General features: G+C 41.2%; 1 protein-coding gene across 1 annotated transcript in view; it reads left to right on the top strand.

Annotated features, from left to right (window-relative positions):
• The window catches only part of MORC3 (MORC family CW-type zinc finger 3), a 56120-nt gene that overhangs the window by 15754 nt on the left and 16162 nt on the right, over positions 1-24204 (top strand). Inside the window, exons 2-11 of the mRNA XM_011950018.1 lie at positions 579-711; positions 1435-1649; positions 2478-2625; positions 5060-5207; positions 8154-8282; positions 8492-8611; positions 12786-12883; positions 20342-20446; positions 22696-22818; positions 22925-22999. Coding sequence (XP_011805408.1) covers positions 680-711; positions 1435-1649; positions 2478-2625; positions 5060-5207; positions 8154-8282; positions 8492-8611; positions 12786-12883; positions 20342-20446; positions 22696-22818; positions 22925-22999 — 1193 coding nt within the window. The 5' untranslated portion in view covers positions 579-679. The remainder of the gene's footprint in view (positions 1-578; positions 712-1434; positions 1650-2477; positions 2626-5059; positions 5208-8153; positions 8283-8491; positions 8612-12785; positions 12884-20341; positions 20447-22695; positions 22819-22924; positions 23000-24204) is intronic.

Here is a 24204-nt window from a genome sequence, read left to right as displayed (position 1 = left end):
AGAGTCTTGCTGTGTTGCCCAGGCTAGAGTGCAGTGGCACGATCTCTGCTCACTGCAACCTCTGCCTCCCAGGCTTGAGCAATTCTCCTGTCTCAGCCTCTGTATTAGCTGGGACTACAGGCACGCGCCACCATGCCTGGCGGATTTTTGTATTTTTAGTAGAGATGGGGTTTCACCATGTTGGCCAGGCTGGTCTCGAACTACCTTCAGGTGATCTACCCGCCTCAGCCTCCGAAAGTGCTCATATTATAGGTGTAAGCCACCGCACACAGCCTTAGTCTGTCTTTTAATCATCTCTGCAGTGTAGTGGTTTTTCTTCCTTTGTACTTTTTTGGTGTGCTGGGTACCAGTCTGTGCTGTCTCTTTAACATGGAAGGTATTAATTCTGTAATAGTCAATTAATATATACCAGGATGCAGTTTATTTTCATGTTCTTAAATCTTAGGAGTTGCTAAAAATTGCAGCTTTTAAAGTTGTCTTAAAACATAGTCTTCTATTGCTTCTTATAGGATTGTTCTGAACTAATTGCTCTTTTTTAAAGTGGAAAATCAGAATTTCTTCAAACTTGTGTTTCCCAGATAATGCTTACGATCCTGATGTGAACGCTAAACAAATATGGATTGACAAAACAGTAATAAATGACCATATATGCTTGACATTCACTGACAATGGGAATGGTATGACTTCTGATAAATTACATAAAATGCTAAGGTAGGTAAAAATGTGCCACGCTTCTTAAAATGATTGCTTTTGCCTAAAGGGTTTCCCATGCCATACTGACTATTCTTGGTTTTTGTTTTTTGAAATGAAATGCTGTATGTACAGTGTGAGCTGTTCTCTAAGAATCTTCCCATGATTTTCTACTCCTGGTAGATGATTAGTCAGTCCTCACCATTCTTATCACCTACTCCACCCTACCTCCAACTCCCTAAAAGTCCACCATTCCTTTAGAGTTGTAATATATTTATATCAATTACTGATAACTTTAGTGTAAATTAGGTTTAACCAGTATTTATAATAAAACTTAGCACATTGTTGGGAGTAACTTTTAGAGGAAGAGATTCATGGGGTGAAGTCTCACAGTCCCAGGAGCATGGGTTATGCTCAGCTATTTAGTCAGGGTGTGCCAGCAGTGAGTTTCCATGTTAGTACTTGTGATCCTTTCTCTCCCCTGTTACGTAGATTTGGTTTCCTTCATTTCAGAGCTGGGAAAACATGTCAAGATACATTAAAAGTAATCTGCCCAATACATAAAAAATCAACAACAACAAAAAAGTAATCTGCCCAAGATTATACAGCTAGGAAGGGTGAGGCCAGCATTTGAACCCAGGCTTTTTACTTGGTATTACAATTAATGAATTAAAAAAAATTATAGGTATTTATTTATTTTTGATTATAGGTATTTATTTTTTAAAATCTTTCTTTTCTTCTTAGCTTTGGCTTCAGTGACAAAGTCACCATGAATGGTCATGTGCCAGTTGGATTATATGGGAATGGCTTCAAGTCAGGTTCTATGCGTCTGGGTAAAGACGCAATTGTTTTTACCAAAAATGGAGAAAGCATGAGCGTGGGCCTTTTGTCTCAGACCTACTTGGAAGTCATAAAAGCGGAGCATGTTGTTGTTCCGATAGTGGCATTCAACAAGCACCATATCCTTTTGGTTGTGCAAAAGCTGTGGAGAAACTGAAGAAATAATTCGGAAACATTCCATATTTTTGCCTTCTTCCAAATTATTTCCTTTGAATAATACCTATTCCATTTCTTACCTCTGTCCTCTGCATTTACCATACACCTGAGGCTAAGGGTTTGTTCCTTTCTCTTCTCTATTGGACTCCTACTATGGAAATACTCAATATTTTATGTTAAACTTCCTATACCTCTTCTGTTTAGTTCAAGGTTATTGTAGACTAGTAAGACTTTATGGTCTGGCTTGAAAATTTGACTAATGACCACGAAAGGCAGGATAACTTTAGGAAAATGCGTTTTGTATGAACACATTGAAATATTGGAAAGTATTAAGTTAGTTAGGAATAATAACCTGCTCATTTTTTATTCTTCTTGATGTTTGTTTGAAATCAAACCACCATGGTAAAACTTAGAAAACAGGCTGAGCTTGGTGGCTGATGCCTGAAATTCCATCATTTTGGGAGGCCAACACAGAAGGATTGCTTGAGTCCAGAATTTAGAGACCAGCTCAAGCAACATAGGGAGATCCTGTCTCTACCAAAAATTTAAAAATTACTCGGTCATGGTGGTGGGTGCCTGTGGTCCCAGCTAGGCTGCAGTTAGCCCTGATCATGTTACTGCACTCTAGCCTGAGCAATAGTGAGACCCTATCTCAAAAAAAAATAAAAAATAAAAAACCTTGGAAAATTATGTATAAATAGTTTTTCTGTTATTTAAGTTTACAGAGTTGGTTTTCATATTGTAATTATGAAAAATATGTTGGCAATCTGAGTCTTTAACTTACGATATACGACAGATGATTAATTTAGCAGAATCAAAAGCCAGCCTTGCTGCAATTCTGGAACATTCTCTGTTTTCTACGGAACAGAAGTTACTGGCAGAACTTGATGCTATTATGGGCAAGAAGGGGACAAGGATCATCATTTGGAATCTTAGAAGGTAAATATGGACATAGGTGTTGACCATTTGGGAGTACAGTGCTTGTGCAGGGTGGAGTCCCTACATTCATCTCTCGTTACACACAGTAGAAATACACGGAAAGGTACTCATTTTTTGGTGTAGTTACTGATTTGTCTTTGCCCAGGATATTTTCATATTGTTTTTTTTTTTTTGTTTGTTTGTTTGTTTGTTTTTTGAGACGGAGTCTTGCTCTGTCGCCCGGGCTGGAGTGCAGTGGCCAGATCTCAGCTCACTGCAACCTCCGCCTCCCGGGTTTACGCCATTCTCCTGCCTCAGACTCCCGAGTAGCTGGGACTACAGGTGCCCGCCACCTCGCCCGGCTAGTTTTTTGTATTTTTTAGTAGAGACGGGGTTTCACAGTGTTAGCCAGGATGGTCTCGATCTCCTGACCTCGTGATCCGCCCGTCTCGGCCTCCCAAAGTGCTGGGATTACAGGCTTGAGCCACCGCGCCCGGCGATATTTTCATATTGTTAAAAAAAAAATTTCTTTTCTTTCTTTCTTTTTTTTTTTTTTGAGATGAAGTCTCGCCCTTGTCCCCCAGGCTGGAGTGCGATGGCGCGCGATCTCAGCTCACTGCATCGTCTGCCTCCCAGGTTTAAGCGATTTTCCTGCCTCAGCCCCCCAAGCAGCTGGGATTACAGGCGCCTGCCACCACATCTGGCTAATTTTTGTATTTTTAGTTGAGACGGGGTTTCTCTATGTTGGCCAGGCTGATCTAGAACTCCTGACCTCAGGTGATCCACCTGCCTCGGCCTCCCAAAATGCTGGGATCACAGGCATAAGCCACTGCACCCAGCCAAAAAAAATAAAATTTTCTATCCCTGCCATTCAGTCTCCGTTAGCACTCCATTCTCTCTCATTTATTCCACCCCGTCTTCTCAAAAAAAGAAAAGAGAAAAAAAGCAATGAGAAGACAAATTTAGGAGGATAAATCTTTCTTCATTGTGTCCATTACTTAAAGCTAAAAGTGATGTAGCACCTGATGAGAAAAGTAATATAGGTGAGATTTTTGTGTTGCTAAAATTTATAATCCTTTATCTTGGTGAGGATAAAATCCTTCACAAATAAATTTTAAAATTTAAGACTAATGTGTAATATTGAAAGATCTAAAACATACTGAATCACAGGAATAAAGCACAGGTAGTGATAAGACTAAAGAACTGAAAAAACTTGTGCTATTCTGATACCTGAATTCATTTTTCATGCTTTCACTTCCCTACCCCTCCTTCTCCTGGAGGATTTTTTCAGTTATACTTTCTGAGATAATTGTAGATTCATGTGTAGTTGTAGGAAGTAATACAGAGATCTCATGTACTCTTTATCCAGTTTCCCCTGGTGGTAACATCTAACAAAACTGTAGTACAGTAGTGCTATTGATATAGACAGGATTTTGACATTGATACAGTCAGGATGCAGGACACTTTAGTCATCACAGGAATCCCTCATGTTGCCCTTTTGTAGCCATACCCACTTCCCTCATAACCCTACTCCCTGCTTAATCCCTGACAACCTCTAATCTGTTCTCTATTTCTATAATTTTGCCATTTTAAGAATATTACATAAACAACATGGAAACCTTTTGGGATTGACTTTTTTCACTTAGCATAACTTTCTGGTGTTTTCCAGGTTCTTGTATGTATAGACACCTTTTTCTTTTCTTTCTTTTTTTTGAGATGGAGTTTTGCTCTTCCCCCAGAGTGGAGTGAAGTAGCACCATCTCGGCTCACTGCAACCTCCACCCGCTGGGTTCAAGTGATTGTGCTGCCTCAGCCTCTCGAGTAGCTGGGATTATAGGCACCCGCCATCATGCCCAGCTGATTTTTGTATTTTTAGTAGAGACAGGGTTTTGCCATATTGGCCAGGCTGGTCTTGAACTTCTGACCTCAGGTGATCCACACGCCTCAGCCTCCCAAAGTGCTAGGATTACAGGTGTGAGCCACTGCACCCAGCCAGTTTGCACCTTTTTCTTGTTGAGTAGTATTTCATTGTATGTGTGGAACCCAGTGTGTTTACCTATTCAAGACATCTGGGTTTATAGTTTTGGGATATTACAAATAAAGCTGTAAACATTTGTGTACATGGTTTTGTGGGAATATAGTCTTCATTTTTCTGAAATAAATATCCGGCATGTAATTGCTGTATCATATAGTACTTCAGTTTTATTTTCTAAGAAATGCCAGACTGTTGTACTGAATGTTTTCCTACTAGCAATGTACGAGTGATACAGTTTCTCCACGTATTCCAGGATCCGTTTTCTTTCTTTTTCTCTTGCCTTTGCACCCCCAATCCCCCACTGACATGCACCATGTGTAGGTTTATTTATTTGCTTTCCTTTTTAATGGCTTACAGTGTTTGCTTTCTTATCTTACTGTGAAGTTAATTTTTGGTTCTTTCTAAAAATTATTTTTGCAGCTACAAAAATGCAACGGAGTTCGATTTTGAAAAGGATAAATATGATATCAGAATTCCTGAGGATTTAGATGAGATAACAGGGAAGAAGGGATATAAGAAGCAGGAAAGGATGGACCAGATTGCCCCTGAGAGTGACTATTCCCTGAGGGTATGTATTCAACTCTCTTTGTAGAAGTGAGAAAATCATTGAATCATAGTAGTATTAGGAGAGCTCATGTTACCTGCTTGTGATATAAAGGCTGCCAGTGCTCTCTGAATAAAAGTGTCTCAGACATGAACCAGCTTAAACTTTTCATTAGCACACTGGTTGATTGATTTGCTTAGAAACCCTTTTTAAATTGTAAAGTCGTCAGGCCTAACAATGCTTATAGTTTTTACTATATGCTAGCATTGTTATCATATTAGAATCAGTATATTTTTATTATATTAATCAGTGTATGGTGGCCAGACTAATTAATTCAACAGGCAACAAATTCAAAGTCTTATTAAATTTAACATATTTGCCCGTGCGCGGTGGTTCACACCTGTAATCCCACCACTTTGGGAGGCCAAGATGGGTGGATCACAAGGTCAGGAGTTCAAGACCAGCCTGGTCAAGATTCTGAAACCCCGTCTCTACTAAAAATACAAAAATTAAGCGGGCGCAGTGGCAGACACTTGTAATCCCAGCTACGCAGGAGACTGAGGCAGGAGAATCGCTTGAACCTGGAGGTGGGGCAAGAGGGGTCGGAGGTTGCAGTGAGCCGAGATTACGCCACTGCACTCCAGCCTGGGTGACAGAGTGAGACTCCATCACACACACACAAAAATTTAACATATTCTAGAATACATACCTTAATTGTCCTCCTGAAGCAATAAATTATAGACTATAGATAGATAAGGTACATTAATATAATTTTGTGATAAATGCCTCTAGGATTTTCCCTTTAGAAATGAGGTTTTTGTTTTTTGTTTTTCTTTTTGGAGATTAGGTCTTTGGGTGTTACTCTCTTAGCCAGGCTGGAGGGCAGCAGTGCGATCTTGGCTTATTGTAGCCTCTGCCTCCTGGCCCCAAGCAGTCCTTCCACCTCAGCCTCCCGAGTAGCTGGGACTACAAGCGTGTGCCACCACACCCGGCTATTTTTTTGTATTTTTGGTAGAGACAATGTTTCACCATGTTGTCCAGGCTGGTCTCAAACTCCTGGTCTCAAGCGATCCACCTGCTTCAGTCTCCCAAAGTGCTGGGATTACAGGTATGAGCTACCGCGCCTGGTCAAAATGAGTGTCTGTTTAAGATTGAAGAAATTGGCTTGGCACAGTGGGTCACACCTGTAATCGCAGCACTTTGGGAGGCAGAAACGGGTGGATCACCTGAGGTCAGGAGTTGGAGACCAGCCTGGCCAACATGGTGAAACCCTGTCTCTACTAAAAATAGAAAAATTAGCTGGGCATGGTGGCAGGAGCCTGTAATCCCAGCTGCTCGGGAGGCTGAGGCAGGAGAATGCCTTGAACCTAGGAGGCAGAGGTTGTGGTGAGCCAAGACATTGCATTCCAGCCTGGGCAACAAGAGTGAAAACTCCGTCTCAAAAAAAAAAGATTGCAGAAATTAATATCTTGATATAACAATATCGATAAATTAATATCAAGGTTTTTTGTTTGTTTGAGACAGAGTTTTGTTCTTGTTGCCCGGGGTGGAGTGCAATGGCATTATCTTGGCTTACCACAACCTCTGCCTCCCAGCTTCAAGTGATTCTCCTGCCTCAGCCTCCCTAGTAGCTGGTATTACAAGCATGCGCCACCATGCCCAGCTGATTTTGTATTTTTAGTTGAGACGAGGTTTCACCATGTTGGCCAGGCTGGTCTCGAACTCCCGACCTCAGGTGATCTGCCTGCCTCGGCCTCACTAAGTGTTGGGATTACAGACATGAACCACTGCACCCTAAAGTTTTTTAGTAGTTTTGATAAGACATGTGATACTAACTTTGTGCTTGATTTCTTTCTTTTTTTGGAGACAGAGTCTCACTCTGTTGCCCAGGCTGGAGTGCAATGGCGTTATCTTGGCTCACCATGGCCTCCGGCTCCTGGGTTCAAGCGATTCTTCTGGCACAGCTCCCTGTGTAGCCAGGACTACAAGCATGCGCCACCCTGCCTGGCCGATTTTTGTATTTTTAGTCGAGGTGGGGTTTCACTATGTTAGCCAGGCTTGTCTTGAACTCCTGATCTTGTTATCCGCCTGCCTCGGCCTCCCAAAGTTCTGGGATTACAGGCCTGAGCCACCTAGCCTGGCCACTTTTTGCTTTATTTCTTGTGTTAATATAATTCTCTAATCCCAAGTTGTGGATGTATTTGACATTTGCAGATTTTCCATGTAATTTTCACTAAGGTCTTAGCAATTACAGTATTAGTAATAGTAAATAGTAATTTTAGTATTTACTAAAATAGTAAATAGCAGATATTTACTATTCCTTGATGTATCCTAATGTGTTCCTAGTGTTGAAAAAGTCTTACTCAAGTACAAAACAAGTTCAGAGGCAGCCAGAGAAGATGGTATGGTTTTAGTACACTACAAAATACAGTGTTTTTAAAATGACACAAAGCACCACTTCTTTTGAAATCAAGAGTCAGGAAAAGTAAGAGAAATGTTTAAGTTTTAGTTCCGTGTTGAATCTTTTTTTTTTTTTGAGGTGTGGGTCTCCCTCTGTCGCCCACACTGGAGTGCAGTGGTGTGATCTCGGCTCACTGCAGCCTCCACCTCCGTACTTGACAGAAAAATCAGAAAATGTACTTTTTTGTACATATATACATTTTTTAAAATTAAAATGTCATACCCTATGTGCTGTTTTGTAATCTTTTTCACTCAGTAATATTAACTGTATCAGTGTCTGTGTAGATCAGTTGATTGTATTCTGCAAGTCATTTTTACTGGCTGCGATATATTGAGCTTATTTTTAATGAAAAACAACCAAATCAGAATAACATACAGTCTTATAGCCTATTTTATTGAAGAGTCGATTGGTCTTTTATCAAGTTAATAGGAGAGCTTCTGTGTAAATCTGTGTCTAAGTAATGGTGAGCAAATCTGTAGATACTAACTTCTTGTTATGTTATTTTCCAGGCTTATTGCAGTATATTATATCTAAAGCCAAGAATGCAGATCATCCTACGTGGACAGAAAGTGAAGACACAGCTGGTTTCGAAGAGTCTTGCCTACATCGAACGTGATGTTTATCGACCCAAATTTTTAGTATCCTTTTTCTTTTTATGATTCCTTATAGAGATATGTTAGTCAGGTGTATTCTCTTTTGCCCCTTTTGCCTTATATGCTGATAGGGATTCTAGTCTGCTCTAGCTTTGCCCTCCTTTTGTGCTTTTGGACTTACTAAATAATGAAATAGAAAGGATGATTTGAACTGAGTGAGGTGTTGTGTTCAAAATTTACCTTAATATCCTAAGTCTAAAACAGTGAGAATTACCTTTGGATTCAACTGCAGAAATAAAGATCATTATGGGATAATGATGTATCACAGAAATAGACTCATCAAAGCTTATGAAAAAGTTGGATGTCAGTTAAGGGTAAGCTTTTTTTTTATTTGAAAAGAAAATGTTTATTTTCCACAAAAGTTAGGATAATATACACTCTTGGGTCAAATGTTAAATTATTGTACCTTTTTGCCTATGGCTTTTTAATGTAAATTTGTAAAAAAATAACAGTATGGTATTTGAACTTTCTTTTTTTTTTTTTTTTTTTTTGAGACAGGGTCTCACTCTTGCCATTCTTGCCCAGGCTTCAGTGCGGTGGCACAATCTTGGCTCAACTCACTGCCACGTTCACTTTCTGGGTTAAAGCGATTCTGCTGCCTCAGCCTCCCAAGTAGCTGGGACTACAGGCGCATGCCACCATGCCTGTTTTTTGTTTTGTTTTGTTTTGTTTTTTCTTTTAGACAGAGTCTCACTCTGTCGCCCAGGCTGGAGTGCAGTGGTGAGATCTCGACTCACTGCAGCCTCTGTCTTCCAGGTTCAAGGAATTCTCCTGCCTCAGCCTTCCAAGTAGCTGGGACTACAGGCAGGTGCCGCCATACCTGGCTAATTTTTGTATTTTTAGTAGAGACAGGGTTTCACTATGTCAGCCAACATGGTCTTGATCTCCTGACCTGGTGATCAGCCCATCTTGGCCTACCAAAGTTCTGGGATTACAAGTGTGAGCCACTGCACTCAGCCAATTGTTTTATATTTTTAGTAGAGACGAGATTTCACCATGTTGACCAGGCTTGTCCCAAACTCCTGACTTGAGGTGATCCACCCACCTCAGCCTCCTAAAGTGCTGAGATTACAGGTGTGAGCCCCCACGCCCGGCTTTATTTTTATTTTTTGAGAGACACTGTGCCTGGCTGGACTGCAGTGGCACAATTTTGGCTCACTGCAACCTCCGACTCCCAAGTTCAAGTGATCCTTGCACCTTAGCCTCCTGAGTAGCTTTGACTACAGGTTCATGCCAGCACCTTAATTTCTTTTGTTTATTTATTTATTTGTTTTTTGAGATGGAGTCTTACTCTGTCACCCAGGCTGGAGTGCAGTGGTGTGATGTCAGCTCACTGCAACCTCTGCCTCCCTGGTTCAAGCTATTCTCGGGCCTCAGCCTCCCAAGTAGCTGGGACTACCAGCGTGTGCCACCACTCCTGGCCAAATTTTGTGTTTTTAGTAGAGACAGAGTTTTACCATGTTGACCAGGCTGGCCTCAAACTCCTGACCTCAAGTGATCCACTCACCTCGGCCTTTCAGTGTGCTCAGATTACAGGCCTGAGCCCATGTGCCTGGCCTATTATATTAATTTCGTATTTGATACTGAACAGCCCTGAGGTGGGGACAGAATATTTCTTTTATCCCTATTTTATGCATAAGAAAGTTGAGGACCAGACACAGTGACTCTTTCCTGTAATCCTAGCACTTCGTGTGGCTGAGGTAGGAGGATTGCTTGAGGTCAGTATTTCAAGACCAGTTTGGGCAACATACCAAGTCTCTATCTCAGCTGAGTATAGTGCCTCACACCTGTAATCCTAGCGCATTTGAGAAATCAAGGCCAGGGGATTGCTTGAGCCCAGGAGTTCAAGACCAGCCTGGGCAATGGGGCAAAACCCTGTCTGTACAAAAAAATACAAAAATTAGCTGGGCCTGGTGGGTCCCAGCTACTCAGGAGGCTGAGGTGGGAGGATTGCTTGAGCCCAAGAAGTTGAGGCTGTAGTGAGTCAAAATTGTGCCTCTGCTTTTCAGTCTAGGCAACAGGGTGAGACCCTATCACAAACAAATGCACAAAAAAAAACACTGTCTCTACAAAACAACAAAAACAAATTAGCCATGTGTGGTTCTATGTCCTTGTAGTCCCGGTTATTTGGGAGGCTGAGGTGGGAGAGTGCTTGAGCCCTGGAGTTTGAGGCTGCACTGAGCTATGATTTTGCCCCTGTACTCCAGCCTGGGCAACAGAGTGAGACCCTGTCTCTTAAATAAAAAAAAAAAAGAAAAAATAAAACAAATTGGGGCCAATAATAAATAGATGAAGCAGCTTGTCTAAGACATAACAGCATGGATCTCAGACAGAAACACATCATTTAACTGCGTTTGGATATGGATCCAGTGCATATTTTTAAGATTTTGGTGATAATTCTTTATCTTACTTTATTCTGAGTTTTTTGTAGAATGATGTGAGCTCTACACGGTATAACAATGTGGATTCACCTTGAATATCACTTAACAGGGGTTCTGACTCTGCTTCACCTACTTTATATGGCGTGAGCCCAAATATAGCATATTTGCAGAAGTAAATAAACTTTATATCTACCACAGAATGTAATTTTTTTTGTTTTATCACTTATGAATCTGACTTAACCAAGATACATAGCCCATTTTCCCAACCGAGTTAAATTTGCACTGTGTGTATTACAAAGTTTGTCTTTACCAGATGATGGACTGGGCCTAGTATTTGCATTCTGTGGATTCAGTAAGCATTAAATAAGTATCAGATACCCATCGTGATTTGCTGTGCTGGGTGCTCAGCATAAAAAGTTGATAAAATACAGAGCATGCCCTCAAAGCTCAGTTTTGTGAGGGGACTGTGGAACATCGTTGGAAGCATCAGAAAAGGCTTCTTAGAGAAAGTGTTGATTGAGATGAGTCTCAGTTGACTTCACTGTGCTGCAAAGTGTGGAAGGGCTTTCCAGGGAGAGACAGCACGTGCAAAGGCAGAGAAAGAGGCATCTGAGAGTATGACATCATAAAGGGAGTAATTTGCTGTGGCTGGACCATATTTTAAGGGGAGAACAGAGGAATGAGAGAGACAGGATAAGGCTGGAAGGAAGATGGATAAGAACCACAGATAGAAGGATCTTGTTATTACTGTAGTTTACGAATAGTCTGAAATGGTGAACCTGATGGTTTTTAATAGAGCAGAATTAGGATTAGTTGTATGGTTTGGCTTATAGTTGTGTTTATAAAAATGTTCATTTCGTGAGTTACACATTATTTTACTTTTTTCTTCATAGGCTAGGAAGTATAGCGACACTCATGAACAAAATACACTGGTTAGTCACATGTAGATAATCAGAAGATGACTCGTATACTTTGAGTTCAACATTTTAGCTAGCAGATTTTAAAAAATAACTAATTTAACCAACCTAGGTTTTTATTTCATCATTAGCAACTGGATACCTAACTTTGAACTTTTATCTCACAAACTTACGGAATATTGCCTTTCAGAGTCTTAGCTAGTCACTGCAAGATCAAGATGAATTATTTGTGGTTTCTGTTCTCTAAGAAATTGTACCCTAGTGAAAGTAGTTCTCTTTTCTTTTTTTGCTTTTTGAGAGATGGAGTTTTGCTCTTGTTGCCCAGGCTGGAGTGCAGTGGCACGATCTCGGCTCACTGCAACCTCCACCTCCCGGGTTGAAGCAATTCTCCTGCCTCAGCCTCCTGAGTAGCTGGGATTACAGGTGCGCACCACCACGCCTGGCTAATTTTTTGTATTTTTAGTAGAGATGGGATTTCACCATGTTGGCCAGGTTGTTCTCGAACTCCTGACCTCAGGTGATCCACCCACCTCGGCCTCCCAAAGTGCTGGGATTACAGGCGTGAACCATCATGCCCAGCAGGTAGTCCTTTTTTTCTCTTGTATAAAATTGGGGATGATAATACTTTTCTAAATGGATACTTGTCAACAATCAAAGGGTTTTTGTGGAAGGCTCTAGTGTATTTAGAAATTAACTCCCAGGAAAATAAATCAGCTACTAGTGTTTTTTTCAGTCTACATTTGATGAGAGTTGGCTGGGCACGGTGGCTCATTCCTGTAATGCCAGCACGTTGGGAGGCCGAGGCTGGTGGATTGCTTGAGGTCAGGAGTTTGAGACTAGCCATGGTGAAACCCTGTCTCTACAAAAAATAGAAAAATTACCTGGGTTTGGTGGTGCGTGCCTGTGCTTCCAGCTACTCGGGAGGCTAAGGCAACGTGAGTCAGCCGAGCTTGGGAGGCCGCTTGGCTTTTTTAGTGACCCAAGATCATGCCACTGCACTCCAGCCTGGGTGGCCCAATGAGACTCTGTCTCAAAAAATAAAAATAGAAATAAAAATAAAAATACATAAATGTGATGAGAATCATGCAAGATAAAATATAGGAAAATACTCAAACTATAATTCTTTAAGGGTAATTACTTTGAACATCATGTCTTATGCTTAAAATGCTGATTTCATTTTATTTTTTCAGGCAAACAACATGGGTGTTGGAGTGGTTGGAATTATAGAGTGTAATTTCCTTAAGCCAACTCATAATAAACAAGATTTCGACTATACTAATGAGTACAGGTATGTTACCTATTTAAATTATTGACTGAGGTTCCTAGGAAATGGATTACCAAGAAAGCAGGAGCTACTCTATTTTCTGTGAATCTCAGAAATACCTTATAGTAAAGAAAGGTTTGAATATGCATATACTACTTGTGATGGTGTAGGTTACAATTCCTAGAATGGAAGATGGTTATATTAGTTTTCTATGTAAGTCCCTTACCTACCCATTTTCTTAAAGTTTGATTATGTAATTATAATTTTGTAATTAAAATTAAAAATCCACAAGGTGGCAAAACATTTAGCTTAAGAGAAGTTATGCAAGTGTTTTGAAAATAAACTTGAAAAAGAAGTCAATAATTTAAATAGGTAAATAGAGGGCCTGGCCAATGCTGGCCTATTGACATGGTCTCTGGTTGACATAGGGTGTGTGGATCAAGGCTGGAGCTGGTCTGTAGAGGGTGCCTTATGTTGTTGGAGCTAGCAGAAGACTGCTGGTGGGCAGAGCATGGCCTGGTGGGCACAGCTGAAGCTCCTCTGGGAGGTCACTGGGCCCTAGCAAAATAGTAACAGAGTACCAGAACTTGGGCTAGATTTGGAGCCTAGAGATAATAAATTGGTAACTGACTCAATAAAAAAAGTCAGCCGGGTGTGTGGTGGCTCATGCCTGTAATCCTAGCACTAAGGGGGTCCAAAGGTGGGCAAATTGCTTGAGCTCAGAAGTTTGAGACCAGCATGGGCAACATGGCAAAACCCTGCCTCTACCAAAAAATTAGCCAGGTGTGGTGGCATGTGCCTATGGTCCCAGCTACTCAGGAGGCTGAGGTGGGAGGATCGTTTGAGCCTGGGGAGGTGAAGTGTGCAGTGAGCTGAGATGGCGCCACTGTACTCCAACCCGGATGACAGAGTGAGATCCCATCTTAGGAAAAGAAAGGCCAGGTACGGTGACTCACATCTGTAATCCCAGCACTTTAGTAGGCCAGTGCAGGAGGATCGCTTGAGCTGAGGAGTTTGAGACCAGCCTGGGCAACATAGTGAGAGCTTATCTCTACAGAAAATAAAAAAATGAGGTGGGAGGATCACTTGAGCTCGGGAGATTGAGGCTGCAGTGAGCTGTGATTGTGTCACTGCATTCCCGCCTGGGTGACAGAAGACACCCTGCCTAAAAAAAAAAAAAATCCAAAAAGTTGTTCTTTGGTAGGACTAATAAAGTCTATAAGCATTTGGCAAGACTGATTAAGGAAAAAGAGTAGAAGATACAAATCATCAATATTAGAAATGAAAAAGAAGAAATTACTACAGAGCCTCCAGACATGAAACATTAAGCAGATAGCGCAAATACATTTTCTTCATTTTAGATAACGTGGACACATTCCTTTGAAATTGAATCAGTTTTTAGAAAACGTCCCACATGTTAAATTCAAACATTTAAGGAAGAAGTGGCATCAGTCTTTTTATTTAAAAAAAAAAAAAAAAAACTGGCCGGGCGCGGTGGCTCAAGCCTGTAATCCCAGCACTTTGGGAGGCCGAGACAGGCGGATCACAAGGTCAGGAGATCGAGACCATCCTGGCTAACACAGTGAAACCCCGTCTCTACTAAAATACAAAAAAAAAAAAAACCTAGCCGGGCGAGATGGCGGGCGCCTGTAGTCCCAGCTACTCGGGAGGCTGAGGCAGGAGAATGGCGTGAACCCGGGAGACGGAGCTTGCAGTGAGCTGAGATCCGGCCACTGCACTCCAGCCTGGGCGACAGAGCGAGACTCCGTCTCAAACAAACAAAAAAAAAACTATTTAAAACAATACATAATAGTTCATTTGTATGGAATACATGTGATATTTTGTAATGATCAAGTCAGAGTTACTGGGATATCCATCACTTCAAGCAGTTGCCATGTTTTGTGTTAGGAACATTCCAATTTTACTCTTCTAGTTACTTTGAAATATATATATAAGATGTTATTGTTAACTACAGTTGTCCTCTTTTTTTTTTTTTGAGACTGAGTCTCACTCTGTCACCAGGCTGGAGTGCAGTGGCCTCTCAGCTCATTGCAACCTCCGCCTCTTGGTTTCAAGTGATTCTCCTTCCTCAGCCTCCCGAGTAGCTGAGACTACAGGCACGCACCACCATGCCCAGCTAATTTCCTGTATTTTTAGTAGAGACTGGGTTTACCATGTTGATCGGAATGGTCTCGATTTCTTGACCTCATGATCCTCCTGCCTTGGCCTCCCAAAATGCTGGGATTACAGGTGTGAGCCACTGCACCTGGCCCAGTTGTCCTATTGTGCTACCAAATACTGGATCTTATTCCTTCTAATTAACTGTATTTTTATGCTCATTAGCCAACCCTCTTTATTTCCCTCTCCTCACTACCTGTCCCAGCCTCTGGTAACCCTCATTCTACTCTCTATGTCCTGAGGTCGGTATTTTTTAGCTCTCATATATGAATGAGAACATGAGATATTTGGCTTTCTATACCTGACTTACTTCACTGAACGGAATGTCCTTCAGGTATATCCATTTACATCCATGTCATTACAAATGAAGCATTTTTGTGGTTGAATAATACTCCATTGTGTATATGTACCATAGTTTCTTTATTCATATTCGTTAATGGATGCTGACAAGGATGTGGAGAAAGGGAACCCTCGTACACTGTTAGTGGGAAAGTAAATTAGTATAGTTGCTTTGGAGAATAGGATGGAGGTTCCTCAAGAAAACTAATAATAGAATTACCATATGATTGAGCAATCACATGGCTGGATAAATATCCAAAAGAAAGGAAATCAGTATATTCGAAGAGATACCTGCACTCATGTTTATTGCAGCAGTGTTCACAATAATCAAAGGTTTTATGAAGCCACATAACCTTGATAATAAGCTCAAGAGTACAGGAAAGGAAATTTACATCAATCTCTTATCATAGAATTAAAAGTCTTAATTAAAATATTGGTAAATACCATCCAGTACACGCTAAAAGAATAATACCATTAAAACCAGGTGGGCTGTGTTCTAAGACAACATGGGTGGTTTTAGTGTAAGAAATGAGCATAGTCATCATACTGATGTTAAATAAGAGAAAGCTCTTATGATCATCTACGTAGAGAGGAAGCACTTGCGATTATTTTTAAAAGGAACACTTACCAAAACTGTGAATCAAAGGGCATAACAACAGAGTATTTACACACACACAGCAAGCAACATTACTAATGGGGAACAATTGATAGCTTTCCCTGGAAGGGTGGGAAAGAGTTAAGGATATCAGCTATTCACTAATGCTCTTGAGGAAATAACTAGTGTAATAAGGCCAGAAAAAAAGAGGGGGTGTTGAAAAGGAAGACATAAAGCTCTGTTACAGGTCGAGTATCCTTATCTGAAATCTTTGGGACCAGAAGTGTTTTGGTTTGGATTTTTTGTATTTTGGAATGTTTGCATTACAACTACTGGTTGAACATCACAGATCTGAAAATATGAAATCCAAGGTGCTTTGATGAGTATTTCCTTTGAGTATCAGGTTGGTACTCAAAAAGTTTCAGATTTGGAGCTATTTGGATTTTTGGATTTGGGATGTTCAACTTGTACCCATAGTTTACAACGTTAAGTACCATTGACCCTTGAACAGCACGGTGGTTAGGGGGACTGACTCCTCCTCAGTCAAAGATCTACACATAACTCCCCAGAACCGTAAGAACCTGCTGTTGAATGGAAGCCTTACTGATAGCAAAAATAGTTGATTGAGCTGGGGATGGTGGCACCCATCTATAGTCCCAGCTACTCAGGATGCTCGAGGCAGAATGATCATGTGAGCTGTGATAGTGCCACTGCTTTCCAGCCAGGGTGACAGAGCAAGACCTTGTCTCTTAAAAAAAAAGGAAAATGATCTATTAACATGTATTTCATATGTTAAATATATGCTGTATTCTTAAAATAAGCTAATGAAAAAAAATGTTATTAAGAAAACCATGACCAGGTGCTGTGGCTCAGGCCGGTGTGGTGGCTCACATCTGTAATCCTAGCACTTTGGAAAGCACCGAATCCTAGCCACTAGACCACCAGGGAACCGCAGTCCCAGCACTTTGGGAGGCTGAGGCGGGTAGATCACTTGAGATCAGGAGTTCAAGACCAGACTGGCTAACATGGTGAAACCCCATCTCTACTATTTTATTTAGTTTTTTCTGAGATGGAGTCTCACTCTATCATCCAGTCTGGAGTGCAGTGACACAATCTCGGCTCAGTGCAACCTCCGCCTCCCGGGTTCAAGCAGTTCTCCCTATCTCAGCCTCCCAAGTAGCTGAGATTACAGGCGCTTGCCACCAAGCCCGGCTAAATTTTGTATTTATTTATTTATTTTTTTAAGTAAAGATAGAGTTTTACCATGTTGGCCAGGGTGGTCTCTAACTCATGACCTTAGGTGATCCGGTCACCTTGGCCTCCCAAAGTGCTGGGATTACAGGTGTGAGCCACCACTCCCGGTCCCATCTCTACTGAAAATACAAAAAAATTATCTAGGAATGGGGGTGGGCACCTGTAATCCCAGCTGCTTGGGAGAATCGCTTGAACCTGGAAGGTGGAGGCGGCAGTGAGCCTAAATCACGCCCTTGCGCCCTAGACTGGGTGATAGAGCGAGACACTGTCTCCAAAGAAAAAAAAAAAGGAAAACCAAAAACAAAGAAAATCATAAGGAAGAGAAAATACATTTACTCTTCATTATGTAGAAGTGGTTCATGTGTCTTCATCCTCGTAGTCTTCATGTTGAGTAGGCTGAGGAAGAAGGGGGATTGGTTTTGCTATGGCATGGGAAGAGGTGGAAGGCGAGGCAGGCACACTCAGTTTAATTTTTATACATTGTAATTTCTGTCTGACTTTTTAACAGTTTTATTTTCTTTCTTTTTTTTTTTTTTTTTTGAGACGGAGCCTCGTTCTGTTGTCCAGATCTCGGCTCGCTGCAACCTCCACCTGCCGGGTTCAAGCAATTCTTCTGCCTCAGCCTCCTGAGTAGCTAGTACTACAGGCACGCACCACCACACCCAGCTAATTTTTGTATTTTTAGTAGAGATGGGGTTTCCCCATATTGGCCAGGCTGGTCTTGAACTCCTGACCTTGAGATCTGCCTGCCTCGGCATCCCAAAGTGCTGGGATTACAGGCGTGAGCCACCATGCCCAGTGCATTTTTATTTTCCTAAAAATATCTCTGTACAGTACCAATCCTTCTTCCACTGTCTGCTTCAGTTTCAGTGCCTGTATCATAGAAGTGTCCATGTTGTAAAAGAAGTCAAAAGCAGTCTTGAATAATTGGAACCCAACTGCTGGATTGTCTAATGTCAATTTGTTGTCTGGGCACTGCTTCTTCTGTGTTCTTCCTCACTGTCTAACACTGGTTCAGAAACACTCATCTCCATCAAGTCGGCTTCAGTTGATTTCCTCAGGTGTGGTGTCTGTTCGCTCTTGAATTCCTGCAATATCCATATCTTGAAACTTTTTGCCCTCTACCTTTTTTTTCCTGTATATCCACAATCTCTCTGACGATTTCCTCAGTTGGCTGTCTTGTAAATGCTGTGAAGTCGTGCACAACATGTGGACAGCAGGAATTTGTTTTGAGCTTGATTTCTTTCACAGCTTTTTCTGTACTAATAATAGCATCTTCAGTGGTGTCGTTACTCTAGACTTTCATGATGTGTTCTCTGTCGGAGTTGTCTTTCACAGCGTTAACAACCTTTTCCATAGACTTGCTGTGTGTAGTGAGCCTTAAAGGTCTTATGACCCCCCTTACCCCCTCTTATGATCTAGAGGCAGAATTAGAGATGTGTTTCGGGACAAGTAGACCACTTGGATGCCTTTGGTGTTGAACTCATGGGGTTATGGGTGGCCAGGGTACCTTGTCCAATATCAAAAGAACTGTAAAAGGCAGTCCTTTACTGGCAAGTAATTCCTGACTTCAGGAACAAAGCGTCAATGGAAGCAGTCAGAAAAAGGGTTTCTCATCTAGGCCTTCTGTTTGTGCAACCAAAAGACTGGCAGCTGGTGTTTGTCTTTTCTCTTCAAGGCTTGAGGGTTAGCATCTTTAAAGATAACGGCAGTCCTGATCATAAACCTGACTACATTTGCACAAAGCAGTAGGGTTAGCCTGTCCCTTCTTGGACTTAAATCCTGGTTTATGCTCCTCTTTTTTGCTAATAAGTGTTCTTTGTGGCATTTTTTCCCAGAATAGCTTACTTTTGTCTGCATTAAACACCTGTTCAAACAGGCTGGGCATGGTGGCTCATCCCTGTAATCCTAGCACTTTGGGAGGCTGAGACAAAAGAATAGCTTGAGGCCAGGAATTCGAGAGCAGCCTGGGCAAAAAAGTAAGACCCTGTCTCTACAAAAAAATTAAAAAAAAAAATTAGGTGAGGTGGCGAGTGCCTGTAGCCCCAGCTATTCAGGAGGCTCAACCTACATATCAAGCAATTTAGACTTTTTCTTGTATTATGACTTTGCTTCTTGGGAAAACAACTAGCATCACTAGTGGCAGTTTGTGTGGGTCCTGTGGTGTTATTCAAGGTTTACAGGATTCACTAAATGATTTTTACTGCAATACAAAATTTCTCGGAGATGCTTACATGGAGATAAGCATGTCATAAGGCACTTGAAGCAAATAAAACACTTGAGCTCACCAAAATAGCAACAGGAGGTGGCTATGAAATTATTATGATAGTATTGTATGTACTATAATTAATCTTATGCAGTTATAATTTTAAGACTGCACCTTTGTTTACATTTCTGACTGCAAATGAAACCACCTACAGTCTGTATATGCTTAAGTCTTTTTTTTTTTTTTTTGAGACGGAGTCTCGCTCAGTCACCCAGGCTGGAGTGCAGTGGCGCGATCTCGGCTCACTGCAAGCTCTGCCTCCCGGGTTCACGCCATTCTCCTGCCTCAGCCTCCCAAGTAGCTGGGACTACAAGCGCTTGCCGCCACGCCTGGCTAATTTTTTTGCATTTTTAGTAGAGATGGGGTTTCACCGTGTTAGCCAGGATGGTCTCGATCTCCTGACCTCGTGATCCGCCCGTCTCGGCCTCCCAAAGTGCTGGGATTACAGGCTTGAGCCACCGCGCCCGGCCTGCTTAAGTCTTGATAAATTTTAACTTTAAATAGCTTTGTGTATATTTTATGGTAGTAAATTATAAAATAGACTAGTATTTGCATGTCTTATGCATTCATGACATATGTAACTTATTCTTAAGTTTTTGGATATTTCTGGGCAATGCAGTTCGTGCAAGTTTTTTTCAAACTTATAACTTTCTAAAAAATTTTCTAATTTATTGAAAGAAAATTTTATATAAGTGCAGTTCAAACTTGTGTTGTTCAAGGGTCACCTGTACCTTAAATGTTCTTTATTAACTATATGTTTTGGAGTTTTTTTACTCATTACTAGATTATTTATGATTTGTGTTTGAAAAGAATATTTTTCTTAAATTGATTTTATGATTTACTTTTTAAGACTTACAATAACAGCACTAGGAGAAAAGCTGAATGATTACTGGAATGAAATGAAAGTGAAGAAAAATACAGAATATCCTCTAAATTTGCCAGTTGAAGATATACAGTAAGTACATTTTAAAAAAATATCAGTCAACTCACTTAGATATCAAGATGTGGTATTAGAGAGCAGAGGGATTGTACAATGTTACACAAACTTAGGACTGTAACTCATAGTAAGGAATAAATTCTGCAACATGAATTAGCACACTGCAAAATCAGTGAATAGAATGTAAACATGTATACATGTACACAAAGCATTCATAAAGCAATGTTTACCCATATGTGATGCATGTTAATGTTACTTCATTTTAAGATGCTATGAATGGATTATATAATAGTTTGAAAAACACTGGTATAGTGTATCATTAGGATGATGAGACTGAAACCCATCTTGAGTTCATATTCTCATTCCACTTAAGTAGCCAAGTGACATTCAACATATTACTTGGCCTCTTGTAAGCCTCCATTTTCTTGTGTATAAAATGGGAACATTAAGAGCATTTGCCTCCTTGAATTATGTGAATTAAATAATATGCCTGACAGGCACTTAGTAACACATCATGTGATAATAGTCCTATAAATGAATGAACAATATCTTTGTGTTCTTTATTTGTGTATTCTTTATACATTATTATACATAATTTATACATTATATATATTACTCATAATTTATACATTATTACAAAGATAACCAAGATATATAATGAAAAACAAGAAAAGATGCAGCTCAGTTTATAGGCTTCCCATTGTACTTTTCAATTTTTTTATTTTTATTTTTATTTTTATTTATTTATTTTTTTTGAGACGGAGTCTCGCTCTGTCGCCTGGGCTGGAGTGCAGTGGTCGGATCTCAGCTCACTGCAAGCTCCGCCTCCCGGGTTCACGCCATTCTCCTGCCTCAGCCTCCCGAGTAGCTGGGACTACAAGCGCTTGCCGCCACGCCTGGCTAATTTTTTGTATTTTTAGGAGAGACGGAGTTTCACCGTGTTAGCCAGGATGGTCTCGATCTCCTGACCTTGTGATCCACCCGCCTTGGCTTCCCAAGGTGCTGGGATTACAGGCGTGAGCCACCGCGCCCAGCTGTGACTTTTAAATGAGAAAAATGTGAAAGCATTTTGTAAACTAGAAGTATACTAATTTTAGTTATTTAGAAATATAGAGGTCAAAAGTGTCTGATTGAAAGTTACTTAACGGTGGCTTAAGCCTGTAATCCCAGCACTTTGGGAGGCCGAGACGGGCGGATCACGAGGTCAGGAGATCGAGACCATCCTGGTGAACACGGTGAAACCCCGTCTCTACTAAAAAAAATACGAAAAACTAGCCGGGCGAGGTGGCGGGAGCCTGTAGTCCCAGCTACTCTGGAGGCTGAGGCAGGAGAATGGTGTGAACCCGGGAGGCGGAGTTTGCAGTGAGCTGAGATCCGGCCACTGCACTCCAGCCTGGGCGACTTCAGTGATTTATTATGCTAATAATACAGTATAATGTATACAGACATTGTAGACACTAAACAACATAAAGTTCAGGGCAAGGCATTTGGAGTATTAAGTTATTATGAAAAAAATGTAATGCTATTAAGACATTTAAGTCACATTGTTCAAGTTGGCTTGTGACTTTTAATCTTTTGAAGGTAACCAAAATGGTTGTGTTTTATTTTTTGAGAGATAGGGTCTTACTCTGTTGCCCAGGCTGACCTCATACTCCTGTGCTCAAGTAGTCCTCCTACCTCAGCCTCCTGAGTATCTGAGACTAAGGTGTGTGCCACCACACCTGACTCATAATGGTTGTTTTTAAAATTTATTTCTAAAAAAAATCTTGTAGAGACAGGGTCTCACTGTGTTGCCCAGGCTGGTCCGAAACTCTTGGGCCCAAGCAACCCTCCTGCTTTGGCCTCCCAAATTACAAATTACAGGCGTGAGCCACCGTGCCTTGCTGTTTTTTTTTTTTTTTTTTTTTTTTTGATCACCCTATAGACTATGCTGGAGCACAGTAGTGTGATTGCAAACTCTGCCTCCTGGGCTCAAGCAATCCTCCAACCTCAGCCTCTTGAGTAGTAGGTGCACATTACCACGCCCAGTTAATTTTTGTGTTTTTTTGTAGAGACAGGGTTTTACCATGTTGTCCAGGCTGGTCTTTAACTCCTGGGATTATAGGAATGAGCCATTGCACCCAGCGTAATTTTGAAAGACTTAATGTCATAATTTTTAGGAAAGGAATTCAATAACGGCATCTTGTGGTAGAAATGACATGGAACATCTGATGCAGTATGTAAAGTCCATATTTCTGTGTTAATATTTTGTTCTTGTTTTGGGACAGGAAGCGTCCTGATCAGACATGGGTTCAGTGTGATGCCTGTTTAAAGTGGCGGAAATTACCTGATGGCATGGATCAACTTCCTGAAAAATGGTATTGCTCCAATAACCCTGACCCACAGTTCAGGTACCATAGAGTTGGTAGTACCCTTTTTGGAAAGATGGAAAGTATTGTTCACAATGTATGAATAGGCGCTGGTGACATGTTATTCCTATGTGATTTTTCTGAATAGAAATTGTGAGGTTCCAGAAGAACCTGAAGATGAGGATTTGGTACATCCCACTTATGAAAAAACCTACAAAAAGACGTGAGTGTTGTAGTGATGTATGGTGGGTAATAATGCCCAGATCATGAACATTGATGCCTTGGCAACATTAGTTGATGCTTCTCCAAGGTAAAGCTCGTGTAACTGAAAAAGTTTATAATGTGGAGTGCGTAATATTAAGGGCTTTAAAAACAAAAACTTATGCTCTGGATACCTGCTGTTTCTTTCATGCTTATTGCTGCCATATGTGCCAGATGTTTTGTGTAAGAGCAGTCTGCTGTTTTGAGCTGTACACAGGAATCATTAGTGAATACTGCCCCATTCAAGCTTATAGAGAAGGTTTAACAGAAGAGGTGAGACGTGAATTTTATCAGGTGTTGTTGAGTGCCATAGAAGCTCTGGTCCAGTCCTGTAAGGAAGCTCATAGGGAGAGTGGTTCTGTCTGGTGGGTGGGAGAGCAGAAATAGATCAGGAAACTTCAGGAAGGAGATCATTTTTGTAATAGGCCTTGAAGGATGGGAACGATGAGAATGTACAGGGAACAAACATTTGCTCAGTTTAGCTACAGTATGTGAATGGGAATAATGGAAAATGAATGTGGTACTTTGGGAGGTTGAGGCGGGTAGATCACCTGAGGTCAGGAGTTCGAGACCAGCCTGGCCAACATGTTGAAACCCCGTCTTTACCAAAAATACAAAAAATTAGCCAAGTATGATGGCGGGTGCCTGTAATCCTAGCTACTTGGGAGGCTGAGAGAGGAGAATCATTTGAACCCAGGGGACAGAGGTTGCAGTGAGCCAAGATCGCGCCACTGCACTCCAGTTTGGGCAACAAGAGTGAGACTCCATCTTAAAAAAAAAAAGAAAGAAAGAAAATGGAGGCAGGACAGATGCTGAATAAGGATAGTCAGCCAGTGGAGACTTCAGGCTAATCTACCACACACAGAAGGCCAAGTTACTAAGCCTTTCAGATGGTTTGATTTGTAATGTACTATTCTTTAATGAAATCCAGCAATAGTATTAGAAGTATAGAAACCCATGTGGGCCTGGTGCGGTGGCTCACACCTGTAATCCCAGCACTTTGGGAGACTGAGGTGGGTGGATCACTTAAGGTCAGGAGTTTGAGACCAGTCTGGCCAACATGGCGACACCTGTCTCTACTAAAAATACAAAAATTAGCTGGGTGTGGTGGCATGTGCTGTAATCCCAGCTACTCAGGAGGCTGAGGCAGGAGAATTGCTTGAACCC

This window comes from Colobus angolensis, unplaced genomic scaffold (assembly GCF_000951035.1).
Source record: "Colobus angolensis palliatus isolate OR3802 unplaced genomic scaffold, Cang.pa_1.0 Scaffold300, whole genome shotgun sequence".
Classification (NCBI taxonomy): Eukaryota; Metazoa; Chordata; class Mammalia; order Primates; family Cercopithecidae; genus Colobus; species Colobus angolensis.
Note: the sequence above shows the minus strand (reverse complement) of the source record. Positions and strands in the feature narration are given on the sequence as shown.